The sequence below is a fragment of the Aquarana catesbeiana genome, linkage group LG03 (assembly GCF_042186555.1).
Source record: "Aquarana catesbeiana isolate 2022-GZ linkage group LG03, ASM4218655v1, whole genome shotgun sequence".
Classification (NCBI taxonomy): domain Eukaryota; kingdom Metazoa; phylum Chordata; class Amphibia; order Anura; family Ranidae; genus Aquarana; species Aquarana catesbeiana.
This window is the reverse complement of record NC_133326.1, coordinates 218740898-218768161: the sequence shown is the minus strand read 5'-3', so window position 1 is coordinate 218768161 and position 27264 is coordinate 218740898. Positions and strand designations below refer to the sequence as shown.

The following is a 27264-nucleotide window of genomic DNA, read 5'->3' as shown; positions in this document are numbered from 1 at the left end:
TGTCACTATTTTTTGGAAAGAAAAAAAAAAACATTTGTTTCAATTTTTTTTACATACTGTCACCAGTGAAAACAACGTCATAATATAACTGGTGTGGCAGTAATCAGGGACACTGACTGGTGAGAGTATGTAAAGAAAAACATTTGTAATAATTTTTATTTTCAATTTTTTACATTTTTTTTAATACAGTTATTTTTTTTTTTTTCTTATACATACAGTGACCAGAGCAGTAAAGTGTTACCATAATAACACTGTACTACTCTGGGGAGGTGATCAGGATTTTTTTAATGTTTTTTTATACACTATGATTGCTTATAACTGTGAATTTTACAGTTATAAGCAACCATTTTTTTCTGAATGAAAACTACTCAGTGTTTGCTTTTGTGATTAACTGTGATTGGCCAAAGGTAATCACATGGTACAGATAGGTTGTGATTGTCCCTGTCTGTACTATGTGATGACTGTGACCAATCACAGAGCTCATCACAATAGTACACAATGAAAGGCATGTGTACAACTGTCATGTGATCTACCGTGATTGGCCCCAGTGGTCACATGGTACCGGCAATGGGTCAGTACAGTGATATGTCATCAACCATGTCCGGTGGACAAGGTGGGTGATAGATCGCACCGGAGCATGCCCCGTAGGGCACATGCAAGGTGTGATCCTGGGAGGGCAACATATGACATCCACCCAGAACAACAGTGCTCCAGCCCGGCTGTCATTTTACAATAGGCCGGACCAGAAGGTATTAATCAGGTAGAATTTTATTGAACCAAAACAAAACAGTGTATAAGAACAGTAGTGCAAGGCTCCAGAGTAGCCAATATTCAATTCAAAAAAAAAACCACAATCTTGGTATACACTACTGACAGCCCTAAATATGAGTTGCATGTACTGTATATGTGAGATCTTTAAACCACTTGCCTACTGGGCACTTTCACCCCTTCCTGTCCAGGCCAATTTTCAGCTTTCAGCATTGTCACACTTTGAATGACAATTGCGTGGCCATCATTGTAGATGTCCCTTTCACACAAGCTGGTTATCGGCTCTCCTCTCCTCACTTTGTCAGCGTGAGGAAAGGAGTGCCGATAGCCAGCTTGTGTATACACTGTGATCAGCTGTGATTGGACACAGCTGATCACGGGGTAAAAGGCTGCTGTGATTGGCCCTTTACCCCGATCGTTTAATTAGCTGTTTCCTAAGGACACAGCAATCACAGAGCGCGCTGGTACAGTAGAAAAGGCATGCAAGTAAATCACATAATTCTGTCCAGTATAAGCATCTGTCAGTGTGGCTGGTCTCAGACGATTTTGGAGGTAAAGATACTGGATGTGGAGGTTCTGGGCTGGTGTGGTTATACTGTATATGGTCTGTGGTTGTGAGGCCGGTTGGATGTACTGCCAAATTCACTGAAACGCCTTTGGCGACGGCTTATGGTAGAGAAATGAACATTCAATTCAAGGGAAACAGCTCTGGTGGACATTCCTGCAGTCAGCATGCCAATTGCATGCTCCCTCAAAACTTGCCACATCTGTGGCATTGTGCTGTGTAATAAAACTGCACATTTTAGAGTGGCCTTTTATTGTGGCCAGCCTAAGGCACACCTGTGCAATAATCATGCTGTCTAATCAGCATCTTGATATGCCACACCTGTGAGGTGGATGGGTTATCTTGGCAAAGGAGAAGTGCTCACTAACACAGATTTAGCCCTGGTTCACATTGATGCTACTTTGAAATCGCGCCCATTTCATTTGAAGTAGCGCGATTTCAAAGTAGCAGGGTCAGTGCGATTTCAGCTGCTACTTGATAGACATCTGTGTGGCTTTATGCACAGATGTCTATTGAAGGCGCACCTGAAATCGGCAAAAGTAGTGCAGGAACTACTTTTGCAAATCGGCGTGGCGCCGCAAAATCGGTGTTGCACCGATTGGAACAGTGTCACTGTCTCCAATAGGCTACGACTTGTCATGTGATTTGATCTCTAAGGGTCCTTTCACACTGGGGCGGTTTGCAGGCGCTATTGCGCTAATAATAGCGCCTGCAAACCGACCCGAAACAGCCGCTGCTTTAATTCCAGTGTGAAAGCCCCGAGGGCTTTCACACTGGAGCGATGCGCTGGCAGGACGGTAAAAAAAGTCCTGCCAGCAGCATCTTCGGAGCGGTGAAGGAGTGGAGTGTATACCACTCCTTTACCGCTCCTGCCCATTGAAATCAATGGGACGGCGCGGCTATACCGCCGGCAAAGCGCCTCTGCAGAGGCGCTTTGCGGTGGTTTTAACCCTTTCTCGGCCGCTAGCAGGGGGGTAAAACCGCCCCGCTAGCAGCCGCATACCGATGGTAAAGCGCCGCTTACAATAGCGGCGCTTTACCGCCGACAACGCCCCCGCAAAAGTGGTGCGTTTTATAATTTTGCTCAGTGTATATATTCTCAAATTCAGGTACCAGTCCTGAGGTGTCAATCCCTGCTTTCGATATCTTCTCAATTTTAGTTTTACCTCCCCTTCTTATATAAGCTAGTTTCCCCCTTTATTAGTGTATTATTGACCATTCTCAACCAGTCTATCACAGAGGGTGGCCAGGGTTTTATCTACTTCCAAGTGATTCCCTTCCTAGCTAGATAGAGGTATCTCAGGACTGATATTCGTGTAGATGTTGATCCCATATTTTGCTCCATATATCCCAGTATACATAGTATTGGGTCCATCCGTAGCTCCAATTCAAATACAGAATTTATTTTACTCAACACTCATTTTCAGTATCTGTGTAGCTTTGGGACATCTCCAGAGCATATGGATCAAATCCTCAACTGCAGCCCTACACCTGGGGCAAGATGCATCTGGACGTCTCCCAAACTAAAATAAACTTTTTGGCGTATAACATGCTCTGTGAATAATATAGAGCTGTGTAGTTTTCTGGGCTGCTGATGGGGACAGCAGATCTATTGAGGTTATTATACCATTCCATTGGGCATCTGTTAACTCTCCCACGTCTTCCTCCCATTTTTTCCTACTAGAGAGTTGGGAGTCCGTTTCCAATATTTTTAACTGTATATTTTTATATAGTTTTGAGGTCAGTCCTTTTAGAGAAGTGGCATCTACCAGCATTCTCAACACGGGAGCTCTACTCCATTCTAACCTTCTTTCTTTAAATTGTGTTGTCAATGCATGTCTTAACCACTTACGAACCGCCCGCTGTCGTTATACGTCGGTACTTTGAAGTGGAGTATCGTTGTTATGGCAGCAGCTAGCTGTCATAACCCCAGTATCCTCTTCTTCAGCGGGCGGTCCTCTTTCAGATAGAAGTGGTCTCAGAGGCGGATTCACCGAGAGATCACTTTTATCGGCGGTGGGAGAGGGGCTCCCGCCACGCTCCGGTGCCCTCCGCCGCTTACTGGAGCTGCTGACAGCGGCAGAGGCGATCAGGTCCTCTTCCGTTTGTGGTATGGAGCGAGGGGAAGATGGCCCCCACCTGGCTCCATACCAATGCAGGGTGGAAGCGACGTCAAAACATCACTTCCGCCCATAGCTCCAAAAGCAACATTTTTTTTTTTTTTTTCAAACAACTTTTTTTTATTTAATTATTTATTTATTTTAATTGCATTTTTAGACATGTGCAGGATGAAAAAATTTGTTTAGTTTAGTTTAGTTTCAGTTCGTTATTTAACTAAATTCGTTTAGTTAAATTAGTTGCATTCGTTTTCGGGATTTGTTTAGTTTCGTATTCGAATTCGAAAAAATTCGACCGCATTCGAAAAAAACTATCAAATTCGAAAAAAATTCTACTGCATTCGAAAAAAACTATCAAATTCGAAAAAATTCTACCGCATTCGAAAAAAACTATCAAATTCCGAAAAATTCTACCACATTCGAAAAAACTATCAAATTCGAAAAAATTCTACCGCATTCGAAAAAAAACTATCAAATTCAAAAAAATTCTACCGCATTCGAAAAAAACTATCAAATTCGAAAAAATTCTACCGCATTCGAAAAAAAATATAGAATTCGAAAAAATTCTACCGCATTCGAAAAAAACTATCAAATTCGAAAAAATTCGACCGCATTCGAAAAAAACTATCAAATTAAAAGAAAATTCGACCGCATTCAAAAAAAACTATCAAATTCGAAAAAATTCAACCGCATTCGAAAAAAAACTATCAAATTCGAAAAAATTCTACCGCGTTCGAAAAATATTTGACCGAATTTGAAAAAGTAAACTATATATATAACCATTTTGCGAAATTCGAATTTCATATAGCATGAAATCGAATTCCAATAGAAAAGATTCGAATAGAATAGAAAATAAGAATAGCATGCAAAAACAATAGAACAGAATAGAAAAAAATATAATATATTCTATTCTAATCTTTTCTATTCAAATTTGAATTCATTCTGTACCAAATTCCAATTCCGGAAGATGTTTATATATATATATATATATATATATATATATATATATATATATAATTTTATTTATTTATTTATTTTTATTATTTATTTATTTTTTCCTATTCTGTTCTATTGTTTTTTCTATTCTTTTAGTCTTTTCTATTAGAATTCGATTTAATTCTATTTCTATATAACCATTTTCCGAAATTTGAATTTTGTATAGAATGAATTTGCAATTTGCATTCAAATAGAAAAGATTAGAATAAAATAGAAAATAATAAAAAAGAATAGCATAGAAAAACCATAGACCAGCATAGAAAAAAATACATGTTTTTCTAGTTTATTCTTTTCTATTATTTTCTTTTCTATTCTAATCTTTTCTACTCAAATTTGATTCAATCCTATATGATATTCGAATTTCTAGTCTATTCTTTTCTATTCTTTTCTATTCAAATCTTTTCTATTCTAATTCATTCTATACGAAATTCGATCTTCAGAAGCCATGTTCTGAAATTCGAATTTCGTATAGAATGAATTCAAATTTGAATAGAAAAGACTATTATAGAATAGAAAATAATAGAAAAGAAAAGCATAGAAAAACAATAAAGCAGAATAAAAAAATACTATATATATGTATTCTATCGCTTTATGATTTTATATTCTATTTTATTGTATTTTTTAGAAAATTGATTTCTATTGTTTTCAAATTCGATTCAAATTTGTTTTCAAATTCGATTATGTTTTCGACTTCGATTTGAATATGTTTTCGACTTCGATTTGAATATGTTTTCGAATTCGAATATGGTTTCGAATTCGAATATGATTTCGAATTCGATTCGAATTTGTTTTCGAATTTGATTCAAATTCGTTCGCTTTTTTTCGGATTCGTTTAAATTCATCACTTTTGTAATTCGGAAATTCGGATGCATCCGAATTTCCGAATAATGAAAAATTTGTCCGAATTTCGATTCGGAACAAAACGAAATGCACATGTCTAATTTTAGTGCAAATATGAGATCTGAGGTCTTTTTTACCTCAAATCTCATATTTAAGAGGTCCTGTCATGCTTTTTTTCTATTGCAAGAGATAAAAAGTGATAAAAGTGACACAATTTTTTTTTTGTAACCAGTTCCACACCAGCCGCCACAGTTGTACTGTGGCAGGTTGGCTCCCCTGGGCAAACTGCCGTAACTGTACATCGGCCCTTTAAGACACTGTAGGTGGTGTGTGTGCGCCGCAGCGTGTGCCTGGAGCCGATGCGAGTGCCTGGCAGGTGCGATGACCACCGGGCACCCGTGATCGCTCGTGACAGAGCGAGAACCAGGATCTGTGTGTGTAAACACAAAAATCACGGTTCTCTCAGGGGAGAGGAGACAGATTGTGTGTTCATACTAAGTATGAACACCGATCTCACTCCTCCCCTAGTCAGTCCCACCCCCCCCTACAGTTAGAACACACCTAGGGAACACAGTTAACCCCTTGATTGCCCACTAATGGTTAACTCCTTCCCTGCCAGTGACATTTATACAGTAATCAGTGCATTTTTATAGCACTGATCGCTGTATAATTGTCAGTGGTCTTAAAAATGTGTCAAAAGTGTCCAATCTGTTGTGATTTAGTCCATTTAGCTAAGTTATCTGGTGATGGGTCTTCTACATATACTTTTTCTATTTTGGTCACTTTCCTCATTGCATTCATCGCCCAGTCTTTAGTGGATTTCTTCCCCCTAGAAATTTGTTGAATTGTGATTCCTCTTAAATAAGCTTTAAGGGTGTCCCAAACTATGCCCTGCATTGCTGTTCTATTATGCCCCAGACATTCCCAAAGTATGTCTCATGTATTCTATGGGGGTAATCAACTGTAGCCAAAACGAACTCTCTATTCTCCCCCATCCCACCGTTTTCCCAATCTTATTGTCAGAACCAAAGGGGAGTGGTCCGACAATCCTCTAGCCTCATATTTAAAGTCTGTTACCAATGTAGCAAAAGTGTCGTTTGGTGGTGACACAGGCTGCTGCAGTTGGTGGGACACAGGCTGCATGTAAGGAGGGACTCCTCTGGGGGCACCTGATGTAAGGAGGGACTCCGCTGGGGACACCTGATGGCATCTGGTGGCAGGCGACGTGGCTAGTGACACGCTCAGGGCTCCTACTGATTCTGCATTATGGTGAGTTGAATGATTTAATTTTATAATACAATGTAATAATAGAAATAATGCGCTTCAATCATCCTGACACCATAACAACCATGGTGCCGGGATGATTGAAGCGCTAACACCAGGTGTTTGGAGTATCTTTATCTGCTGATTGTTAAACTTTCTAGAATACACATATTTCTATTGTTGTGTAGGATCTGGGCCTGCTGTCCCTCCATCCCTCTCTCCCTCTCCCTCCATCCCTCGTTCATCTTAGACACTAACCACACCACCATAGAGCCACGCCCACTATTTTGCTGAAACCACGCCCATTTTCACCAAATGAGAGGGGTCAAAAAGGAAGGGCGGGGTCTGGCACCCCCCCATCCTAAAACTTCACCAGCCGCCACTGTAACCAATAGTTTTAATTTCATTAAAGCGTAACTCCACTTTTGTTGAGAAAAAAACATTCCCCCCCCGGGTGATATGTACATTGGAACGATTATAACAACCTTTGTTGCAGATTTCTACCTTTTGTTATTCTGAAGAAATCCATGTGTGTTTTTCTGTGCCTCCACCCACCCCACCCCCCCCCCCAAAAAAAAGAGAGAGGGGGGCATTGGTTGCGACCCCACAAACTTCCTGTGTGAATATCAAAATTTCTTCCTACTAATAATACCATGTGTCAGTGCCTGAGCACTTGTGACTCTCCAAACAATCACACCTCTTAACTAGTAACTTCATTCTAAAGCCGTCAACACACGGGCGGACTTTCCGACCGGACTGGTCCGACGAACCGAATCCGGCAGACAATCTGACCGTGTGTGGTCTGCATTGGACTTCCGACGGACTGCTTCAAATCTTTACGTCGTAACTCCACCGGACTCAGTTCCTAACGGAAAGCCCGTTCATCTGTATGCTGGTCCGATGGACCAGATACAACGCAAGGACAAGGTACTGCATCTCGCGCTCGCTGCGATAGGAAAAACAAATTTTCCTATTGTGGCGAGCGCGAGGCGACGATGTCCCTTAGGTCCGGTATGGTTTTTAAGGGGAACAAAACGGCGTGGGGTCCCCCCAAAATCTATGCCAGACCCCTATCCGAGCACGCAGCCCGGCCGGTCAGGAAAGGGGGTGGGGACAAACAAATCGTCACTCCTCCATTCATTTTCACTCAAGAAATTAAATTAATGTGCTTTATAAACTGTGAACCTCTCTGTGAAAATAAGGGCCGTATTCCTTTAACCCATGGCCTCTGTGCTTTATAATCAATCAGTGGCGGCCTGTCCATAGGGGGTGCCTGGGCGCTGCCCCCCCCCCCCCCTCCAGGCAGACACAGAAAAGAAAATGTAAAAAAAAAAAAATTTTTTTAAAGCTGGCCCTTTAAAAAAAAAATACAAAAAATGGTCATTAAGTGCACTGTGTTCGGACGCCGGACACACTGCACTTATGGGAAGCGCCACGTCTATGCAATCACGAGATTGCGTTTAGCCCTCCTTGTGGTGTGTTTCTGAAGCGCCGAGTAGCTTCCGCCCGGCGCTAGTATCTATTACTATGGCCGGGCGGTTTGATTGACATCTGAGTATGATGTTTCTCTCTCCAATTGCGCCCAGGAGAGAAGAAACATGAAGTATGAGAAGAACGGACCTCTCCACAGGAGACACTGCACAGCAAGGTAAGTAACCGGGTTAGGGGGGATTGATGGTGACACATGCTGCTGCAATTGGTGGTGACACATGCTGCTGCAATTGGTGGTGACACATGCTGCTGCAATTTGGTGGTGACACATGCTGCTGCAATTTGGTGGTGACACATGCTGCTGCAACTTGGTGGTGACACATGCTGCTGCAATTTGGTGGTGACACATGCTGTTGCAATTGGTGGTGACACATGCTGCTGCAGTTGTTGGTGACACAGGCTGCTGCAATTTGGTGACACATGCTGTTGCAATTGGTGGTGATACATGCTGCTGCATTTGGTGGTGACACATGCTGCTGCAATTTGGTGTTGACACATGCTGCTGCAATTTGGTGTTGACACATGCTGCTCCAATTTGGTGGTGACACATGCTGCTGCAATTGGTGGTGACACAGGCTGCTGCAATTTGGTGGTGATACATGCTGCTGCAATTTGGTGACACATGCTGCTGCAATTTGGTGGTGACACATGCTGCTGCAATTGGTGGTGACACAGGCTGCTGCAATTGGTGGTGACACAGGATGCTGCAATTTGGTGGTGACACATGCTGCTGCAATTTGGTGGTGACACATGCTGCTGCAATTGGTGGTGGCACAGGCTGCTGCAATTTGGTGGTGGCACAGGCTGCTGCAATTTGGTGGTGACACAAGCTGCTGCAATTGGTGGTGACACATGCTGCTGCAATTTGGTGTTGACACATGCTGCTGCAATTTGGTGTTGACACATGCTGCTGCAATTTGGTGTTGACACAAGCTGCTGCAATTTGGTGGTGACACATGCTGCTGCAATTTGGTGGTGACACATGCTGCTGCAATTGGTGGTGACACAGGCTGCTGCAATTGGTGGTGACACAGGATGCTGCAATTTGGTGGTGACACATGCTGCTGCAATTTGGTGGTGACACAGGCTGCTGCAATTTGGTGGTGACACGTGCTGCTGCAATTGGTGGTGACACGTGCTGCTGCATTTGGTGGTGACACGTGCTGCTGCATTTGGTGGTGACACGTGCTGCTGCATTTGGTGGTGACACGTGCTGCTGCATTTGGTGGTGACACGTGCTGCTGCATTTGGTGGTGACACGTGCTGCTGCATTTGATGGTGACACAGGCTGCTGCATTTGGTGGTGACACAGGCTGCTGCATTTGGTGATGACACAGGCTGCTACATTTGGTGGGACACAGGTTGCATGTAAGGAGGGACTCCGCTGGGGGCACCCTGCCACCACGCAGCACCCGCCAGGGCACAAGGCGTGCCCGGTGATCAACCTGTCGTCTAGAGCCATGGGGACCGGTGAGTTACGATTATTATCTAAGGGCCTCTCCTTTTGCCCCACTGCCAGATTTCAGAACTTTGATTTTGAGGTTGATATGTTTAAATTTGAAAGGTTCGATAAAAATCAAACAACACTTCCACACAATACCCAAAAGAGTTCCCACAAGAACAGTGACACCGTTTAAACTTAAAAGCAAATTCTTTCCTCCTGGACATTTTCATTCCATTGATAGCTTCATACGGACAATTAAGCATGACGTGCGCAATAGTTTCTCCAACAAAACATACACCAATTTAAGCCCGGGTGAGTTTGTTGCACTTAGGACACTCAAAAATGATAAAGGTATTATTATCAAACCCGCCGATAAAGGCGGTGCCATAGTGGTCATGAATTATGTTGATTACAAGGGCATGTCTGCCTTGCTGTCAGACACAGCCAGCTATGCCATACTTAAACAAAACCCCGTACCCAGCATTAAGAATGCATTAAACTCCCTGATCAACCTTGGGAAACTAAACGGCTGGTTATCTGATGACACTGCAAAATTTCTACGTAATGAACACCCACGCTGCCCTGTCATTTATGGCCTACCAAAAATTCATAAAGGCACAAATCCTTTGAAATTTAGATCCATTGTATCTGGCACAGGATCGATCACCCAACCTCTGGCCCAGTTCCTCGATCATCTCCTACAACCTTTGGTAAAAAAGCTACCAGCCTATATAAGAGACACAAATGACTTTTTGGAGAAACTTAGTGCATTTACAGACTTTGGTGAAGGATGGAAACTTGCGACTATGGACATAGGGTCCCTATACACATGCATACCCAACGATGCAGGATTGCAGGCTGTTCGACACTTCCTGACCAACAAGGAATCCACACTAATAACCAAAGAGTTTATCATCGAATGTCTTGATTTTGTACTTTCAAACAACTATTTAAAGTTTGAGGGCACCAAGTATGCACAGATCCGGGGTACAGCTATGGGGAGCTCAGCAGCCCCATCTTTTGCCAATCTTTTTGTAGGCCTACTAGAGGAACGTTACATTTATCCATCCGATGCCTTCACCAACCATATCAAATGTTGGTTTAGGTATATTTTATGACATTTTTTTTAATTGGACCGAGGAGGATGTCCAATTCTTTGACTTTGTTGATTTCTTGAACAGCATCTTTACAGGGGTAGTGTTTACACCCGAAATCTCACCATGCAATATCTCATTCTTGGATGTATTGATCGCTAATTCTCATGGCTCTCTGGTTACATCTCTCTTCACAAAACCCACTGACAGAAACACACTTCTTCATTATCAAAGTGCACATCCCAAACATCTTTTAGATAGTCTGCCCATATCCCAGTTTATGAGGGTGTCACAGATCTGTTCTGATGAGGATGACAAACTAAAGCAGCTAAATGTACCATGTATGAGATGTACCACAAGTTTCTGGAAAGGGGGTATCCTACAGAAGTCCTTGACCAGGCATTAACCAAGATAAAGACTACCCGTACCGGGCCCTCTAGGCCTTCTGATCGACCTCTGTTCATACACACATTCAACCGTGAATCTGACCATATCAAACGGGCCATGACAAAAAACGTACATATTCTACGAGCTGACAACGCATTGGCATATGAACTAAAAATGATGCCCCTAATCACACATAGACGCAGCAAAACCCTTCGTGACTTCCTCGTACAAGCGGATCCTAGGCACAAATACGCTAAAACCATACCACGAATTTCCCAGAAGACTGGCTGCTACAAATGCCACAACTGCAACGTTTGCAATTCCCTTATATGCGGCAAACATTTTATGTACCCCCGTAGGGGTAACCGCTTTCGCATAAGTGAGTACCTGAACTGCAACACTGACTACTGCGTTTATGTCCTTAAATGCCCATGCACACTCATTTATGTTGGCAAAACTAGGTGGGGCGTGTCCGGACGTTCAACGGGGAGGACGTGTGCTAGCCCTGCTCCGTCCAGGCTATCTGAATCTATAGCCATCCTTGCCCCTACTCACCCCACCGAAGCTTTTTTACATCCCAGGGGTATCTGGACACTCTCGGCTACGGCCCTGGGGGAATATTAAATCCTCCCGGCAATTTGAAGCGGTCCGGGGTCTGCAGTTGGGTCCGAGCCTCGGACGCCCGCCGCCATCTTGGGGCCTATCTGACACTCGGAGCCTCTCGCTCTCCGCTGCTCCGGACCGGAGGCCTCCGAAAAGCTCCTGCGCAGCATCCTGGCCATCCGCACTTGGGTTCCCCCCGGTCCGGCGACTACTAACCCGGAGATCACTCCTTTGCTACGCTCACCTCCGGAGGCCCGACGCAATCTTGCGGCCTACCGCTCCGACCTATCCTACCTCCTGGACAGCGGTGAGTACCTTGATACTTAACCATCTATCCCTCGGCCAGCTCCCCATCAGTGCTGGGACAGTAGTAACTATCTAGAACCTAGAATCTGGGCCCATACGAAGCCGCCCGAGGCCTCCCCGCAATCGATACTCACCCGGCCGGCCTAGACCGCCAGGAAAGTCCGCGGCTCCGGCCTACCTGTGGAGGTCGGCGGCCATCTTAGTACTCCAACTACTCCTTATCTACATTTGTGCCTCCACTCGTTTTATTCAGCCACTGCACCTATTCCTCTAGACTCTGCTCAACTTGGATCCCCTTGCTTTGTAGCTGAGGGGGCACTGCTAATATCCACATCTCATTTTCATGAAAATTTCTACAAACAATAACATTATATTGAAATATGAATGACACTGAGCAAATGTAAGTAAGAGGTGCCCCACACAGCTACCGGCCTAACAGTTCCAGTTATGCCTTCCAAATCAACTAAATCTCGTTCTGCAACAGGTAAAAGATCTGGTAAGAGGTCACTGTCTACTTCAATATCTGCAGGCTCTATTCAACAATATTTGGCTAACGCACGCGACGATCAGGCCCGAACATCGAGACCAAGCTCCTCTCCCTTATCTCACGTTGCCTCTGTGAGGGGCAGCTCTCCGGCCTCCTCCTACTGCTCAGATCTCATGGATGACCCAGGATCCCCTGCTGGTTCCGAAATGACTACGCTGATGAGTGGTCTTAAAAAAGAACTTGCAGGTATGTTTCATAGCTTGGAAAAGTCTATTAAAAAAGAGATAACTGCAGTTAGAACCGACATGTCACACATCTTGGTCAGAGTGGAGGAAACGGAGCAACGGCAAGATACACAAGCTCTAGCCATTAAAGAACTGCAAGACACTGTTACCCAGCTAGCATTTGCTCATCGGGCCTCCCTATACAAGCTCGAAGACCTCGAGAACCGCAACCGCAGAAATAACATACGGGTCAGAGGTCTGCCTGAGGCCACTGGAGATAATGACCTAGAACCATCAATACGTGGCATTTTCAACACCATTATGGGTAATTCTGTCACCGCACCACTCCGCTTTGACCGTGTACACCGGGCTCTGAGACCCCGTAATGCTAACTCTGACCAACCCAGAGACGTTATCTGTCGCTTGCATTACTTCGAAGATAAAAATGCAATCATGATGAAGATGCGGGGCCTGCCTAACATAGATTTCGACGGGGCAACCATCACCGTATTCCCAGACCTCTCCAAAGACACTTTAGACCGACGTAGAGCTCTGAAGCCACTCCTTGATCTCTTACGTTCAGACGGGATCACATATAGATGGGGCTTCCCAGCCTGCCTGATTGCCACAAAAAATGGCCGATCCCATACACTAAGGTTCCCGGAGGAACTCACAACCTTTTTGCAGGCTCTTAATCTTCCGCCCTTGGAACTCTCAGGATGGCAGGACTCAATTCCTAAATTCTCGAACCTCGCAGATTCAATTTGGAGAAAAACCCCTTCAAAGGCAGAACGCTCCTCTCTCCCAGGATCTGCACAAAAGCACGGTTGAATTGTGCAAATTTGTCCTTTATTTTTTTTTTCCTCTTTTCATTCAACCACACTCCACCAGTTCAGATGCTTATTCTCCTACAGTTGACTGGCACCAAGTCAGATTTCAAATACAAATTTTTTTTTGTAAATTTACCTGAATATTCTTGCACCAAGTCAGATTTCAAATACAATTTTTTGTAAACTTACCTGACTATTCTTGGTAAACTCTGACCTGTGACTAGTTAGACCACTGATCTCCTTTTATGTTTTTGTTGTTGTTTTTTTTTTTTTTTTTGCCGCATCAGTATGGTCTACAACATGTGCTGCATTGTAGGAATTTCAATGTTCAAGTTGATTTTTGTTATTGCCTACATAACCTTTTTTATTTTATTGGAACTAATTTTTTATTTCTAGTTATAAGTTGTTGGTTTTTTACAGGCCGAGTGCTGTTGGGGCACATTCCTTCTATTGCTCCTCCCCTACAACATAACCCAGTCCCCCCCCTCCTTCTGGGGTTAGTGAGTGCGTGCGACCTTAAGAGTTATTATATCCAATCTCTATTCAGGGTTTTGGATGGCTGCTCGCTCTCTCTTTCCCCAATGGGACCACTGCAGATCTCTGCGTGTTATTCATATGTTTCCCACGAGTTCTTTAATTAATGTATATGATTTCTCCATATGTTCACTCTCTCCTTCTTTTCTTTCTTTCTACTCTTTACTCTACCCTCCCCTCTTCCCCCTCTCTCCTCACCTCCCTTTCCCCTGTTGGCATGCATGGAAGCATAGGCTGAAAGATCCCACTTTGATGTAACAATGGTTACATTGAAGTTCTTATCATACAATGTTAGAGGTCTTAATGTCGCAGCTAAACGGCACCAAACATTCCGTGTACTAAAACAAGCCACATGCTCTATTGCTTTTCTTCTAGAAACGCATCTAACCCATACAACACCGGTCAAACTGACCTCACCCCATTTTCCGCAATGGTATTACAGCTTATCTGACACTAACAAAGCTAAGGGCGTGGCCATTGGGTTTAGCAGAAGCATATCCTTTCGCTTGTCTGACATGCTAGCTGATGATTCAGGTCGCTTTCTTTTCCTCCAGGGCTTCATAGGTAATACCCAATGCACCTTTGCAAATGTATATTGCCCAAACCAAAATCAGCCTACCTTTTTTTCACAAATTCTAACTAAACTATCACATTTCGCCAAAGGTCTTACTATCTTAGCAGGTGACATCAACATGTCTTTAGACCCAACAATAGACACGTCCCAAGGCCGCTCTAATATTCCCTTTAAACGCCTGAAATTTGTCAAAAAGAGACTCATGGACCTCCAATTAATGGATGTCTGGCGCCTCCTCCATCCCAAGGAGAAGGAGTTCTCACATTTCTCCACAACACACCACTCATATTCAAGAATTGACAATATATTTCTAGATCACTTTCACCTCCCCCTCTTACAGTCTGCTCACATAGGAACCGCTACTATCTCGGACCATGCATCTGTTTCGATGACGCTGACTATGCCTTCCTTAGCACGCCGCACTAATAACTGGAAACTTAACGACTCCCTTCTTACTAATGAAGCCGAGGTTTCCACACTGTCCTCTTATCTCTTACAATATTTCAAGGAAAACAAACCCTCTGACACCTCTCCCTCCATTGTTTGGGAAGCTCATAAGGCTACTATTAGAGGCCGGTTTATCGAGCTTGGTGCCAGACAGAAAAGGGAGCATGGTCGGCGACTCGAACAGGTCTTACAACAAATAGCCGATCTAGATAAGCAACATAAACACTCTCTCCATATTGAGCATCTCCAATCCCTCACACTTAAACGAGAGGAATTAAAATCTCTCCTTAATTTAGACACTAAGAGAAAATTCCAACGCATATCACAGAAATTCTATGAGTGGGGAAACAAACCAAGTAGATTACTGGCTAGGTCATTAAAAGCTAAACAAACGCAGTCTTTTATTCCCAAAATTAAACTAACATCAGGAGAGCTGGCCCATGCAACTCCAGACATTGCCAAGGCCTTCAAGGAGTTCTATGCAGATCTCTACTGTGTCAAAAATGACTTGTCCTCTTTATCTCAGAAAGAGAGACGTAGACGCATGCTCTCCTACTTGAAAGAAGCTAACCTACCTAAATTGCCTGTGTCTATCTTTAAAGAACTGGAAGCAGATTTCTCAGTAGAGGAATTTCAGGCTGCCTTGAAGTCTACCCCTTCCGGAAAAGCGCCTGGACTATTTTATACTACAAAACATTCAGTGACATTCTGCTTCCCCGTCTCACAGCTTATGCAAACTCAGTCTCACAATCCTCTGGCTTACGCCCAGAATCCCTCTCCACTCACATTACTGTCATTCCTAAACCTGATAAGGACCCTACCCTCTGTAACAGTTATAGGCCAATCTCATTAATAAATACTGATATTAAATTATTTGCCAAAGTAATGGCAAATAGCCTGCTCCCCCTATTGCCTAGCTGGATCTCCAAAGACCAATCAGGTTTCATTCCCAATAGAGAAGCAAAAGATAACTCCCTCAGAGCGATTTCCCTAATCCAGTATGTTCAAAGAAGTGCCCAGCCCACCCTACTCCTTTCCACTGATGCTGAAAAAGCGTTTGATAGGGTGGACTGGGACTATCTTAAGATGACATTGAGACATTTTGGATTGGGGCCTAAGATGTTTCACCGTATTTCATCCCTATACTCTAATCCCACAGCACAAATCAGAATCAATGGGACGTTGAGTGATTCTTTCGTTCTACATAATGGTACTAGGCAGGGATGCCCCCTGTCCCCCCTTCTTTTTGCCATTACCTTAGAACCCTTCCTAGTGACAATTAGGAACAATGGTAATATTCAAGGCGTACAAGTAGGTAACAGCTCCCATAAATACGCAGCATATGCCGACGACATACTATTTTTTATTCAACAGCCCCGCATTTCAATACCTAACCTAATGTCGGCATTTTCCACCTTCCAGTCAATTTCTAATTTCAAAATAAACTAAATCGGAAATTTTAAACATTAATTTCTCCCAGTCCGAGGTGACTTCCCTGCAGCCCCTCTTTCCCTTTAAATGGGAACCAAAACATATGAAATACCTAGGTATCTATCTCACTCCCAACCCCCACTCCCTCTTCCGGCATAACTACATCCCTTTGCTTAACTGGATTAGGGAGGACTTACGAAAATGGTCCAATTTATCTCACACCTGGTTAGGAAAAGTAAATATTATTAAAATGAATATATTGCCCCGCATACTCTTTCTTTTTCAAATGCTCCCACTGGGGGTTCCAGTGGGGTTCTTTACTATTTTGCAAACCATGATCTCCCGTTTTATTTGGAAGAACAGTCACCCCAGGATATCTAGGGAACTACTGTATCGCTCCAAGGGATCTGGGGGACTGGCACTCCCTAATTTTAAGGCGTATTATCAAGCGGTTGTATTGTCTAGGATAGCCGATTGGAAATATGCTCTTAATTCAAAATTGTGGGTACAACTTGAATACCTTTTGAGTGGCGCTGATCTCTCGGTGGTTCCTTGGATACCTCGCTCCTACAGGAATCTTGACCGATTCACCTCAGTACTCACCATATCCTCATTAGATATATGGGATGCCCTACATAAAAAATTTTCATGGGGGTATAACTCTCCTTTAACACCTCTCCTTAACCACAAATATTTTTTACCAGGATTATTAGATCCCGGCTTCCAGTCCTGGAGACCGAGAGAACCTCTCTTACTACATCACGTCCTCCGTGGCAACACACTTAAACCCCTACATATGATCCTTGATCCTAAACCTGCCTCGTTTCTCGACAAATGGAGATATCATCAACTTCAACGTTTCTTGAGTTCTCTCCCTCATCCGCCTAGAAGTTTGCAAGATTTAAATCAAATAGAAGAAATATTTCACCCAAAAGACCCCCCCTTACATAGTATTTCTCTATTTTATAAAGCTCTTATTGTCTTCCAAAACCCCGCCCTTCCACCCTTCCTGGCAAAGTGGGAAACTGATCTGGGTTCCCCCATCTCAGACAACCTAAAGGATAAGGTTTTACAACTAGCGCACACCTCCTCCCTTGCCTCTAAAATGGCAGAGGTCAATTATAAATTACTTACTAGGTGGCATTACACCCCCGTTAGACTACACCAAATGTTCCCCGCCAGTTCCCCATTGTGCTGGAGGAACTGTGGGAACGAAGCCACTCACGCACATGTCTGGTGGTTCTGCCCACTCATTCGCCCCTTCTGGTCGGCCATCTGCAATCTGATCTCACAGATTTCGGAGGTCAATCTACCCATGGATCCATGGACTGTCCTTTTCCATGCCACTAAAACCCCCATAGGCTCGTATAAACGTTCACTCATTCCTCACCTATTGAACACCGCCAAAGCTTTAATACCTACCTTTTGGGGCCAAACAACAACTCCTTCTATTAAAACCTGGCTGCAGAAGGTTGATGAAGTTCAACTCATGGAGAGTATTACCCATAACATTAAAGGGACTTCAGAAAAACATTCAACTACTTGGGCCCCTTGGGTAAAATTTCAGTCCACCCCCTCATATAAGGATATTATAGTGCAAATCCCATAAATTTACCATTTATACATCGCCATCTAAATTTCGATAACTCAATATATTGCACATGCATGCCAGCATCCCCCTCCCCCCCTCCCTCTCCATCTCACTCTCTATCTTCTCTACTATCCCCTTTCTCTCCCTCTATTCTCTTTCCCATTATCTAGTTTTATGCATTTCATTTTTTCTATTCGTTATATTTTACCTCTCTTCTTTAACTGAAGCAAGGTTTTTCATTTTGTTTTTATATTTTGACTTCTTTGTTTGCTCTGAAAAAAAAAAAAAAAAAAAATGTTGGCAAAACTACCGGCCTTTTCAAAAGGAGGTTCCAAAAGCACAGAAGCGATATTAGACTCGCCCTATCTCAAACTGGGGATGATATACAGATTGATCATAACAAACCAGTGGCTGAGCATTTTTTCAAACACAAACATCAGATACATGAACTAAGAGGTATGGTCATAGAACATGTCCATCAACCCATTAGAGGTGGTGACCATGACCGTCTACTACTACAACGTGAAGCCTATTGGATCCATACACTGGGCACGGTGCATCCTGGAGGACTCAATGCCAACTTATCATTCACATGCTTCTTAAATGAGAGATAACAGACTTGTGTTCGTGTTTGAATGATGATCAAACCTTTTTCCTTTTTCTTTGACCATTTGATCCTTTTTCCTCCTTTTTCTTTTTTTTTTGATTATCTCGATGATGACCTGAAGATGAACCCATGGCATTTTAGTTAGGGATTATTACGAAATTGTGGTGACCTCCTCACCTGCAATTTTCCCTGCAATACACTCACTTTAACCACTTCCCGCCCGCCCTATAGCGGATTGACGTCCGGGAAGTGGTTGTGTTATCCTGACTGGACGTCATATGACGTCCAGCAGGATAACATGCCGCAGCGCGCCCCCGGGGGTGCGCATCACGGCGATCGGTGGAGCGGTGTGTCAGTCTGACACACCGCTACACTGATCTTGGTAAAAAGCCTCCGGCGGAGGCTCTTTACCACGTGATCAGCCGTGTCCAATCACGGCTGATCACGCTGTCAATAGGAAGAGCCGTTGATCGGCTCTTCCTCACTCGCGTCTGACAGACGCAAGTAGAGGAGAGCTGATCGGCGGCTCTCCTGGCAGGGGGGGTCTGCGCTGATTGTTTATCAGCGCAGCCCCCCCGCAGATCACCCCACTGGACTACCAGGGATGCCACTAGGACCACCAGGGAAGGGGCAACGTGGATGGCCAGGTATGTACCCCATGGCCATCCACATGTGCCCAATCTGTGCCAATCAGTGCCCACAAATGGGCACTGATTGGCACTATTATGCCAAAGATCTGCCCAGCAATGACCAGATCTGCCCAGCAATGCTATATCAGTGCCACCTGTCATTGCCCATCTGTGCCACCTGTCATTGCCCATCGGTGCCACCTGTCAGTGCCCATCTGTGCCCATCAGTGCCCACCTATCAGTGCCCATCAGTGCCACACATCAGTGCCACACATAAGTACCCATCAGTGCCACCCATATATGCCAATCAATGCCACCTACGAGTGCCCATCAGTGCCGCCTATGTGTGCCCATCAGTGCCACCTATGAGTGGCCATCAGTGCCGCATACCAGTGCCACCTATCAGTGCCCATCAGTGCCACCTATCAGTGCCCATCAGTGCCGCCTATCAGTGCCCATCATCAGTGCCCGTTAGTGCCACCTCATCAGTGCCACCTCATTGGTGCCACCTCATCGGTGCCCATCAGTGCCGCCGTATCAGTGCCCATCAGTGCAGCTATATCAGTGCCCATTATTGAAAGAGAAAGCGTACTTATTTACAAAAAAATTTAACAGAAACAAAGAAAAACTTGTTTTTTTTCGAAATTTTTGGTCTTTTTTTATTTGTTGCGCAAAAAATAAAAACCGCAGAGGTGATCAAATACCACCAAAAGAAAGCTCTATTTGTGGGAACAAAATGATAAAAAAATTGTTTGGGTACAGTGTAGCATGGCCGCGCAATTGTCATTCAAATTGCAACAGCGCTAAAAGGTGAAAATTGGGCTGGGTGGGAAGGTGTCTAAGTGCCTGGTATTGAAGTGGTTAAATTTCCTTTGTATTTAGCCTTTCAAGTTCTCCGCAAATGTCATCATGGCCTTCCTTCCCCCCCCCCACCTTCCCCTAGCCCCTTGCCCCTCGATTCTTTTTCCTCATTCGGTTTTTTGTTTTCAGTTTTTGTTTTTTTTTTGTTTTCTCATTTTTCTTTTTTTCGTTTTTTCGTTTTTCTCGTTTTTTTGGTTTTTTCCGTTTTTTTTTTTTTTCCACTTCAACTTTTTCTCATTTCACTTTTACCTTCATTTATATACTTCTTTTTAATTTTCTTTTTTCTTTTTTTCTTTTATCAGTTTTCTTTTCTTCTCTATCTCTTTCTCTATTTCTTCATCTCCTTAATTTCTATTATTATTTTTTACTTACTTACTTTTTTTCTTTATCTTTCCATTTATTCTTTTCTATTTTTACTTTTATTATCGATTTTTAGTTTTATTTTTCTTTCTTTTTTATTTTTATTTTTTTATTTTTATTTTTTTTATTATTTATTTTTTCTTTTTTCTCTCTATTTTTTCTATTTATTTTTCCATTTTTTATTATTTTTTATTTTTTTATTTTTTTATTTTTATTTTATTTTTTATTTTATTTATTTTTATTATTTATTTTTTCTATTTTCTCTCTATTTTTTCTATTTATTTTTCCATTTTTTATTATTTTTTATTTTTTTATTTTTTAATTTTTATTTTATTTTTCATTTTATTTATTTTTTTATTTATTTTTTATTTTTTACTTCATCGTTCTCTTTGATTCTTTTTCTTCTTCCCATCTGCACTTCAGCAACTTCCTCTCTGAGTATCATTTTTCCTTGTTGTACTCTGTCTGTCACTTTTGCTTCTTCTGTTTAAACTCGTTGCTTCTATTTGCTTTTCTTCTCTCTTCCCACTCTCTCTCCTCTATTTTGTTCTCACTTCTTGCATTTTCACTTCACCCTACTCACTCACCTCCCGTGGTTTTGACATATCCCAGCTCAGGGGCAGGGTCCGCCGATGTCACTCGTTTCCATGACATCGGCCTCCCCAGCACAGCAGCGTCCTCCATTGCCCAGCTACGCCCAGCCCATCGCGCATGCGCGGTCGACGGCCGCTGTTACCTCCCTCACGCGCTGTTATGCCAGGGACTTCAGCGTCTCCTGTTGCCCCGGCTACCACTGCATGACACAAGCGCGTCCTATGTTTAACATTGGAATCTCGTCCCACAGCATCCGATCCCAGCACTGGCGCCGTTCCGTTACTGGATCATGCACTGCAGCCTGATGTTCCCTAAAAGCTGTTCCATCCCCACAACGGTTTGCAGCATTGTCGAGGAGGTACCATGATGACAGTTTCACATTACTTTTTTTCTGTACCCTCCTTTGTCATTTACTTTTCCTCCATTCATGAAAAACAATTTTTAAACATTTGTTAGTGCCTTTTTGGCGGGATTTATGACGTCATACCAGTCTGGGGGTGGGAGGAGTCTTTGGTTTTTTCCTTTTCTCTTTTCCTGATTGGTTGACGTTTCTTTATATAATTTTCACTGTTTTTTCACATTTATCACATGCTTGACGAAGGGGTCCTGCGTGACTCCGAAACGTTGCACTCTCTTTGTGTTGTGATCATGCAATAAATTACACGTTTGGACGCTATCTACGCCCGTTCCATGGTGTGTTGGCAAATATTTTCATTTTGACTTGAACCAGTATCCAGCTGGCTGTTGCTACAGCACCCATATTTCGTGAGCTCATCCAGGAAAGTGTGCGATGGGAATATGAAGTATTACCTGATGTAAGGAGGGACTCCGCTGGGGACCCCTGATGGCATCTGGTGGCAGGCGACGTGGCTAGGGCTCCCACTGATTCTGCATTATGGTGAGTTGAATGATTTCATTTTATATTACAATGTAATAATAGAAATAATGCGTTTCAATCATCCTGACACCATAACAACCATGGTGCCAGGATGATTGAAGTGTTAACACCAGGTGTTTGGAGTATCTTTATCTGCTGATGGTCTGGCGCCCCCCCATCCTAAAACTTCACCAGCCGCCACTGTAACCAATAGTTTTAATTTCATTAAAGCGTAACTCCACTTTTGTTGAGAAAAAAACATTCCCCTCCCCCCCCCCCCCGGGGTGATATGTACATTGCAACGATTATAACAACCTTTGTTGCAGATTCCTACCTTTTGTTATTCTGAAGAAATCCATGTGTGTTTTTCTGTGCCTAAACCCACCCCCCCCCCCCCACAAAAAAAAAAGAGAAAGAGGGGACATTGATTGTGACCCCACAAACTTCCTGTGTGAATATCAAAATTTCTTCCTACTAATAATACCATGTGTCAGTGCCTGAGCACTTGCGACTCTCCAAACAATCACACCTCTTAACTAGTAACTTCATTCTAATGCCATGTACACACGGGCGAACTTTCCGACGGACCGAATCCGGCGGACAATCCGACCGTGTGTGGTCTGCATCTGACTTCCGACGGACCGTTTCAGTCAAAAATTCGACGAACTTTAGTTTTGAAGCCTGCTTCAAATCTTTACATCGTAACTCCGCTGGACTCAGTTCCTAACAGAAAGCCCGTTCGTCTGTATGCTGATCCGACAGACCAGATACGACGCAAGGACAAGGTACCCTCTTATGACGCTCCAAGCTCCCTGTCACTACCGGGTATGAGCCACGCACTTACGTCATATCCGGTAGTGACAGGGAGCTTGGAGCGCAGCTGAGGCGCACGCCGAACAGCCGGTCTTGCTCACGGTTCCTTAGACACTGCTATCCACCATACGTTGTAGTGTATGTTTTTTTGGCTGTCCCTTTGATGGGAACGACTTGGTTTTATATTAGTTTTTAATAAAACCTTTTAAATTACTACACTGTGGGAGCCCTGTTTTTTCCTATGAGGATATGACCACAAGAAGCCGTTGTACCACCTAATGCTGGAAGCTGAGCTGCATAGAGAACACATGTGGACGCCCTGACTGGACATCGTTCATCTTGCTGGTATATGCCCATTACCCCTGCAGGGGTACTAGGAGCTGGTGAGTGGGGACCCTTGAGGGGGATCACAGAAGTCACCGGATATTGATAAAGCACAAGAGTCACATATTTTGTATGAACATTTTGCCAATCTGGAGCTTCACTTTTATTTTTAGTTTATTTTTTTCATTTTTTTATGGCTGCTGCTTACACATATATTTGATGTGGAGTATTCCATATATATCTATTTTTATTGGAGTGGACACTTATCACGTGGACATTTTATACATTTCTTGTTAACTAACGCATACGGTGGGTGTTAGCAGGGGAATATTTGAATGGCCCCATCCCTTCCCTTCTGTTAACAGGATACTGGATATATAGCCTTGATTATGTCACTTTAGTTGTATTTGTTCACATTTTTTCACTATCACGTATTGATGCAATACCTACTTGTTATGGTATTGTGATATATATATATATATATATATATATATATATATATATATCTCTATATATATATAGATATATATATATAGAGATATATATATATATGCAAGGTCTGTTTCACATATTATTAATGATGTTTAGGATTTAGTCTGGTTCTTAGCACAACACATCTAGGTGTTTTTGTTTATATGTTTATATAGGGATACCCCTCCCAGGGAGCGCCACCTACCCTTTATTTTCTTTTATATATAGCATATTGTACATTTAACTGCCGCAGGCATCTTTTGATACCTACAAATTTCACCCTACTCCTCTGCACCTCCACAGAGAAGTCCATAATAAATGAGACATTCACCCCATTGAGTTTTATGTCCTTCATTTCTCTTGCTTTTCGCAATATTGTTTCTCTGTCCTTAAAAAAAAGAAGTTTCATAAGCACAATTCTTGGTATCCCACCCGAAGGAGGGGCTCTCATCGGGACTCTATGAGCCCTTTCAATTGCAAACCAGAGGGGGGGGGGGCTCCTTCCCAAAGGCCTCTAAGATCCATTTTTCCAAAAAGTCCCTCATATTGTTTCCTTCACTCTTCTCTGGTAGACCCACTATTTGAATATTGTTTCTCCTTAGCCGATTTTATAGATCTTCCAGTCGATCATTCTGCTTTTCGACTGTCCCCTTTAAGAGTTTAATCTCTTGCTTCATAGGTGTTAATAAATCTTCAACTCCACTTACTCTATCCTCCAGTTCCATAGTGCGGTCTTGCACTTTTTGCAGATCATGCTATACAAATTACATTTCCTCCTTAATGCCCTTCAATTGATTTGTCATTTCTGATTAGGCAGATTTGCACCCGTTAACCACCAACAATAATTTTCTCAAGGATGTTTCCTCTGCCAATGAACTCTCCAGGGCAGAGAGATCACGTGGGCCTGCTATAGTTGGGGTGCAGGGTGCTGACACTGTTTTAGTAGGTCTACTATGTGGACTTGACCCCTTCAAAGCCAAAGAAGACGGTAAGGATAACTTTAGTTGTTCGCCCTTCCTCACATTCTGAGATGGATTATGGGCAAATTTCCAAATTAGCTGCTGCATCTGTACTTTTCTCCTTAGCCGTTCATTGTAATTGTGAGCTAGCGGCATCCTGTGTCGCTGGTATGTCCCCTTTTTTTTTTGTCTTCATTTCCTGCTTAACAGGAACAATAAGGGACAAAATTCCTCTCACTAAGGTTCCAATTTTCCCTCTCCACTCCCCCAGCACAAAACAACAGTTCCTCTCCCTCTTTTGTTTCACAGTACAGTGTTACAATGTTTTCAGGCATTCAAGGATTTTCAAACTTGATTTGATTGTAGCCGTATTAGTGCAATTGTGACAGAGAAAATTGAGTACTGTCCGTGATACTTTTTTTATTTGCACTAACATACAATTTTTTCCGAAAGTTTGTCCTGAAAAATTGTATGTTAGTGCAAATAAAAAAAGTATCACGGACAGTACTCAAGGATTTTCAAAGAATTTTTTTCTATCAGAGGTTTACTTATCTGTGCCAGTTGTTGTTATAGGGATGGCTAGGAGAGGTCCCAGAAGATCCACCACCGTTCCAACTGCTACGCAGGGGATCCGCCAACCTTCACCAGCAATACAAAAAAAAAAAAGGTCGCTGCCCCCACCTATAACTGGTCTTCACAGCAAGGAGCACTGGAAGGGCAAACTCATGTAAAATAAAACCAAAGAATTTCCAAGCTCAACTTACCAACCAGCCTGCGACCAACCAAATTAACCTGCCTAACAGTTTGCGCTAAAAACGGGTTTAGTTGCACACATTTGCAAATACATGCATAAGCTGCAGGCTACGGCAAGGCACCCTGTATCCTGCAGACCCTAACTCTAACTTTGAAGAGTCTCCACAGTGGGAGCACATGTATTCTAATGGATAGATGAAGGGCAGATGACTGGAGGGAGCCCAACCCTCCTTAAAGGTGCAGGAGCACACTGAACACCCAGCACATTGCGCAATGGCAGCAAAGGTGTCAGTGCGTTGCCTGACCAATATGTCAACAATACAAAAAAAGGTCACTGCTCCCACCTATAACTGGTCTTCACAGCAAGGAGCACTGGAAGGGAATATTGATGGCAGGTGATGATCTCTGGTTACAGCCGAAAAAGGCTGACTAAGGCAGCGGTGCATCAACAGGAGCCAACAGGAGCCAAAGGAGACCGCCAAGCAGTTGACGCCCTCCGAACTCTTCCGATCAATGCCGAGCAGTCCCCAGCAGACATGACTGGCAAACCACTCCCCCGCCTCTCGGACAGGTACAGACAGGCACAGGGACCCAGCAGTACAGACGGTCTAGGCAGAGCGAACACCGCTCCACACCACCACTGACCTCACAGTCTTCCGCTCTGGGATCATTGCTGTGTACTGCACTATATTGCTGGCAGCCGTCCCCCTGATCCCTGGACACACCACATAGACACGTCAGTCAGCTGTGAGGATGGAGGAGCTACAGGTGAGTTACTCACGCCCGCTCACTTTGGCGCTAGGCCACATCCCCTTGCTGCTAAACTTTAGTATATCAACTTATTGTTTATAGTTCATAGTAGTTTATAATTGATCATATCAATTTATATTATTTTTAAACATTAGTATATTAATTTGTTTTATAGTTAAAAATTTACAACATCAAGAAATTGCAGTTCTCATTTTTATTACTATTATTAATGTACACTCATCGGCCATTTTATTAGGTACACCTGTTCAATTGCTTGGTAACACAAATGGCTAATCAGCCAATCACATGGCAGCAACTCATTGCATTTAGGCATCTAGACGCAGTAAAAAACGATTTGCTGAAGTTCAAACTGAGCATCAGAATAGGGAAGAAAGGGGATTTAAGTGACTTTGAACGTGGAATGGTTGTTGGTGCCAGATAGGCTGGTCTGAGTATTTCAAAAACTGCTGATCTACTGGGATTTTCACACACAACCATCTTTAGGGTTTACAGAGAATGGTCCAATAGAGAAAATATCCAGTGAGCGGTAGTTGTGTGGACAAAAATGCCTTGTTGATGTCAGAGAAGAATGGGCAGACTGGTTTGAGATGATAGAAAGGCAGCAGGAACTCAAATAACCACATCCAAGGTATGCAGAATACTATTTCTGAATGTGCAACACATAGAATCTTGAAGCAGATGGACTGCAGCAGCAGAAGACCACACCAAGTGCCACTCCTGTCAACTAGGAACAGGAAACTCAGGCTACAATTTGCACAGGCTCACCAAAATTGGACAATAGAAGATTGGAAAAACATTGCCTGGTCTGATGAGTCTCGATTTCAGCTGCAACATTCAGATGGTAGGGTCAGAGTTTGGCGTAAACTACATGAAAGCATGGATCCATCCTGCCTTGTATCAACGGTTCGGGGCTGGTGGTGTAATGGTGTAGGGGATATTTTCTTGGCACACTTTGCGCCCCTTAGTACCAATTGAGCATTGTTTAAACACTACGGCCTACCTGAATATTGTTGCTGATCATGTCCATCCCTTTATGACTACAGTGTACCCATCTTCTGATGGCTACTTCCAGCAGCATAATGCACCATGTCACAAATCTCAAATCATCTCACCACTGGTTTCTTGAACATGACAACGAGTTACGTAGTTACATAGTTGGTAGGGTTGAATAAAGACATTAGTCCATCCGGTTCAACCTGTGTTGGGGTGTGTGTGTGTGTAGAAAATCATTTCCCATATATTGTTTTCGCTAA

At 43.2% G+C, this 27264-nt stretch overlaps 2 protein-coding genes across 4 annotated transcripts in view; one reads left to right on the top strand and one right to left on the bottom strand.

Moving 5' to 3' along the window:
• The window catches only part of NDUFA5 (NADH:ubiquinone oxidoreductase subunit A5), a 43938-nt gene extending 22790 nt beyond the window's left edge, over window positions 1-21148 (bottom strand). The window contains exons 1-2 of one of the 2 annotated variants that reach the window (XM_073619780.1): window positions 21037-21148; window positions 18201-18264 (exon numbers count right to left, since the gene is read on the bottom strand). In XM_073619780.1, the coding sequence (XP_073475881.1) occupies window positions 18201-18264; window positions 21037-21133 (161 nt within the window). In that variant the 5' untranslated portion in view covers window positions 21134-21148. Of the gene's footprint in view, window positions 1-18200; window positions 18265-18640; window positions 18715-21036 lie in introns of both variants that reach the window. The other variant, XM_073619781.1, reaches the window with a different exon arrangement.
• ASB15 (ankyrin repeat and SOCS box containing 15) overlaps window positions 20910-27264 on the top strand; it is a 59032-nt gene continuing 52677 nt past the window's right edge. For both annotated transcript variants that reach the window (XM_073619778.1, XM_073619776.1), the window contains exon 1: window positions 20910-21941. The gene's annotated coding sequence lies outside the window, so the exon portion shown is untranslated. The remainder of the gene's footprint in view (window positions 21942-27264) is intronic.